This window comes from Aplysia californica, unplaced genomic scaffold, assembly GCF_000002075.1.
Source record: "Aplysia californica isolate F4 #8 unplaced genomic scaffold, AplCal3.0 scaffold00254, whole genome shotgun sequence".
Lineage (NCBI taxonomy): Eukaryota > Metazoa > Mollusca > Gastropoda > Aplysiida > Aplysiidae > Aplysia > Aplysia californica.
This window is the reverse complement of record NW_004797524.1, coordinates 428,387-431,490: the sequence shown is the minus strand read 5'-3', so window position 1 is coordinate 431,490 and position 3,104 is coordinate 428,387. Positions and strand designations below refer to the sequence as shown.

The 3,104-nt window shown below is 42.1% G+C and overlaps 1 protein-coding gene across 2 annotated transcripts in view; it reads right to left on the bottom strand.

The window, feature by feature from the left end:
* The window catches only part of LOC101854173 (neutral ceramidase), a 38,761-nt gene extending 37,910 nt beyond the window's left edge, over positions 1-851 (bottom strand). For both annotated transcript variants that reach the window (XM_005100633.2, XM_035970331.1), the window contains exon 1: positions 540-851. In XM_005100633.2, the coding sequence (XP_005100690.1) occupies positions 540-665 (126 nt within the window). In that variant the 5' untranslated portion in view covers positions 666-851. The remainder of the gene's footprint in view (positions 1-539) is intronic.
* Between the last annotated feature and the right edge of the window lie 2,253 nt (positions 852-3,104).

The following is a 3,104-nucleotide window of genomic DNA, read 5'->3' as shown; positions in this document are numbered from 1 at the left end:
AGAGGGAGAGAGAGGGGGGATGGAGAGGGAGAGAGAGAGGGGGAGCAAAAAATATGAAAGTAGTGCCTGAGACAGATCAACAATCAAAGATCATTAAATAATTAAATCATTAAAGGTTAGGTTTTTCTATTAGACAAATTCAAGGGAGAACCTTTGAACCTGTTCCAAAAACTACAATACAGTCATTGTTTATAACCGGAAGACCTAAAGATCTACAATCTAGAATCTAGAATTTGGAACAAGGAACTAATCTAGATTATAACGTCTAAATTCTAGATCTAGTCTAGATATCTAGATCTAGATATCTAGATCACACAATCAAACACTTCATATTCATACATTTTTCAAACACTAGAGTCAAGAGCTAGATCTAGATCTAGGTCAAGACTCAAGACCCTGAACTTGTACGATGTCAAACTTTAATGATTAAGTTAGATTAGGTCAAGTATCTTTTTGGGCATGATGATGGACAGAGCGTTATTATCCGTTATAAAACAAAAAGTTCTGACGATCAAAAACATATCAGAGTCTATACCTACCATGTTTATGTCAGCAGCGGGTCCAGTCACATCCGCAATACCAACACCGACATAGTAATTACTCCCAAAGCAAACATTCCCGAGAAGTAAGAGGGATCCGAGAGAAATATACACCAGGGTAGCCATGGTATACAAACACAAGGAAGTCAAATTCTACTTCCTCGACTGCTATTTACTTTCAGCTAGCAGACAACTCCAGCGGAGCGTCCTGGTTTGTACTGAATACTGAGTACTTAGTGACTAGTGTTGCCCTCGTATTCGTCGTATCTCGCTCTTTCGCTCGAGCCAATGGCCACTGACAACTCTTCGGTCGCGATGGAGGAATAACGGGCCCTCGCCACCTTTTATAATTGACAGAGAAACGATGCCAGTTATTTTTCAGCATCGATACCATGAAAACGTGCCTCTCTCTCTCTCTCTCTCTCTCTCTCTCTCTCTCTCTCTCTCTCACACACACACACACACACACACACACACACACACACACACACACACACACACACACGTGCACGCGCGCACGCACACGCACACACACACACACACACACACACACACACACACACACACACACACACACACACACACACACGTGCACGCGCGCAAACATGTCGAACAGCACACTCATACAACGCATAATAATAAGTGCATGCCATACAATTGAACACATACACCTTGCTTACATGTGAGCGCACGAACATAGTTATGTGGAATCAATCCCACTTGTTGTTGTTGCTGTTGTTTTAGTTACCTAAGTGTTTTACGGCGCTCACAACTGTGTAAGATCATATTATGAGAGCGCCTGACACACCAAACATTTTCAGTTGGTTGGAAATTTTGAATTTTGCTCTGGTGGCGGCCGAAACCTAAGCTCTTATCGATCTTAGACCACCAAGGATCTTTGACATGCGCAACTTGCACACGGGACTTCTGTTTTCTCCATTGTCCGAGAAGGCTGGGTGCATATCTTTCCTACCAGAAGATCAGGGGTGTGGCTGAAAGACAGCAGTAAGGAGCCAAGGAGAAGCAGTAGAAAGGCTGCAGAAGAGCAGGAACCAGGGAAGGGGCGAGGTGAGATGGGGTGGGGTAAAAATTAATTTAGACGAAATCAGACAACAGAACACTGTTGTTAGAGAGCAAGAAAGGATGTGAAAGGAGAAAAGTTGAGAGAAGAAAATTTTTCCATCGCTTCCCGGATTCGAACCCGGGACCTGTTGAATGAGAGGCGAACACCTAAAACTCTAGGCAACGACGAGAGCCCTCAAAAACCCAGTTTAAGTAGGGCCTATATATTTCGGTACCTTAGAATTATAATATTCTATCGGAATATTTTGGCAGTTTTGAGCAGGCCTAATTACTAATATACGACAATGAGGTCAGATACCAAATGTTCTAGATGTTATATATTATCTGCTCTATCAAAATCGTAAGATTATTCAGAGTTAGTTATCAATATTATATTCAAAGATTTGCATTCGAAACAGGTCGAACTGTTGTGAAACTACTCAACATTTTTTTCGTCAAATTTCTTAAAACTAGATGTATAGTGCGGTAAAAAATTCGTCGTGCAACTTAAAATTATCATCAAATGTCTTTTTTAACGGGTGAATCAATATTATCCAATCTTTGCACAGCAGTTTGTATCAATTTGTCACTAAATCCTATTTATTCCAGAACAATCGGGGCTAGATTAAAAAAAAAAATCTTTATAAATTTATATAAAATACTGGAAATCTCTGTCACATGTAAAATGGTATTGTCCACAGCACTTAATTCCCGCGTCTCACACATATTTTCATTACGCATATTATGGCCTACGTCACTGCTCATCAATGACAATTTTGTCCTCGCAAAACGTGTTACAAGAAGTTATTATTGTGAACCCATTTGTTTTATTAATGGTTCTCAAAACATGCGTACAATAAGCATTATGTTCCGATTAGAAAAAACATGACGGACGTGCCATTAAAAGCAATATTTCCCCAGCTGTAATCATTTATAAATCTGTAGAAACCACCCAGCTGAGGGGAATCCCGTCGCCCAGGGGTTAAGGTGTTCGCCTCTCGTTCAATTGCTCCTGTGTTCGAGCCTAGACAGCGACGGAAATTTGTCTTCTTTCACCTCCTTTCATGTCCTCTAGCAACGTTCTGTTGTTTGCCTTCGTCTCCACTCTCTGCCCCCACCCCCTCACCTCCTTTGCCCCCTCCTCGGAGCTCCGGACTCTTTCTTCTGCCTTTCTACAGCTACTCCTTGGCTCCTTCTTACAGCTGTCTTTCAGCCACACACCTGATCTTCAGGTAGGAAAGATCTACACCTTGCCTTCTCGGACCAGGGCGAAAAATCTCGGTGGTCCCGTGTGCAAGTTGCGAACGTTAAAGGTCCCTTTGTGGTCCAAAATCAATAAGAGTAGGCTTCGGCCGACACCCGTGCAAAATTCAAAATTTCCTACCAACGGAAAGTATTTAATATGTCCCTCGCGCTCATATATGACCTTATGCTGTTGCGAACGCCGTAAAACACTCACCCCCCCCAAAAAAAACAACAACCAACAACCCCCCCACCCACTTT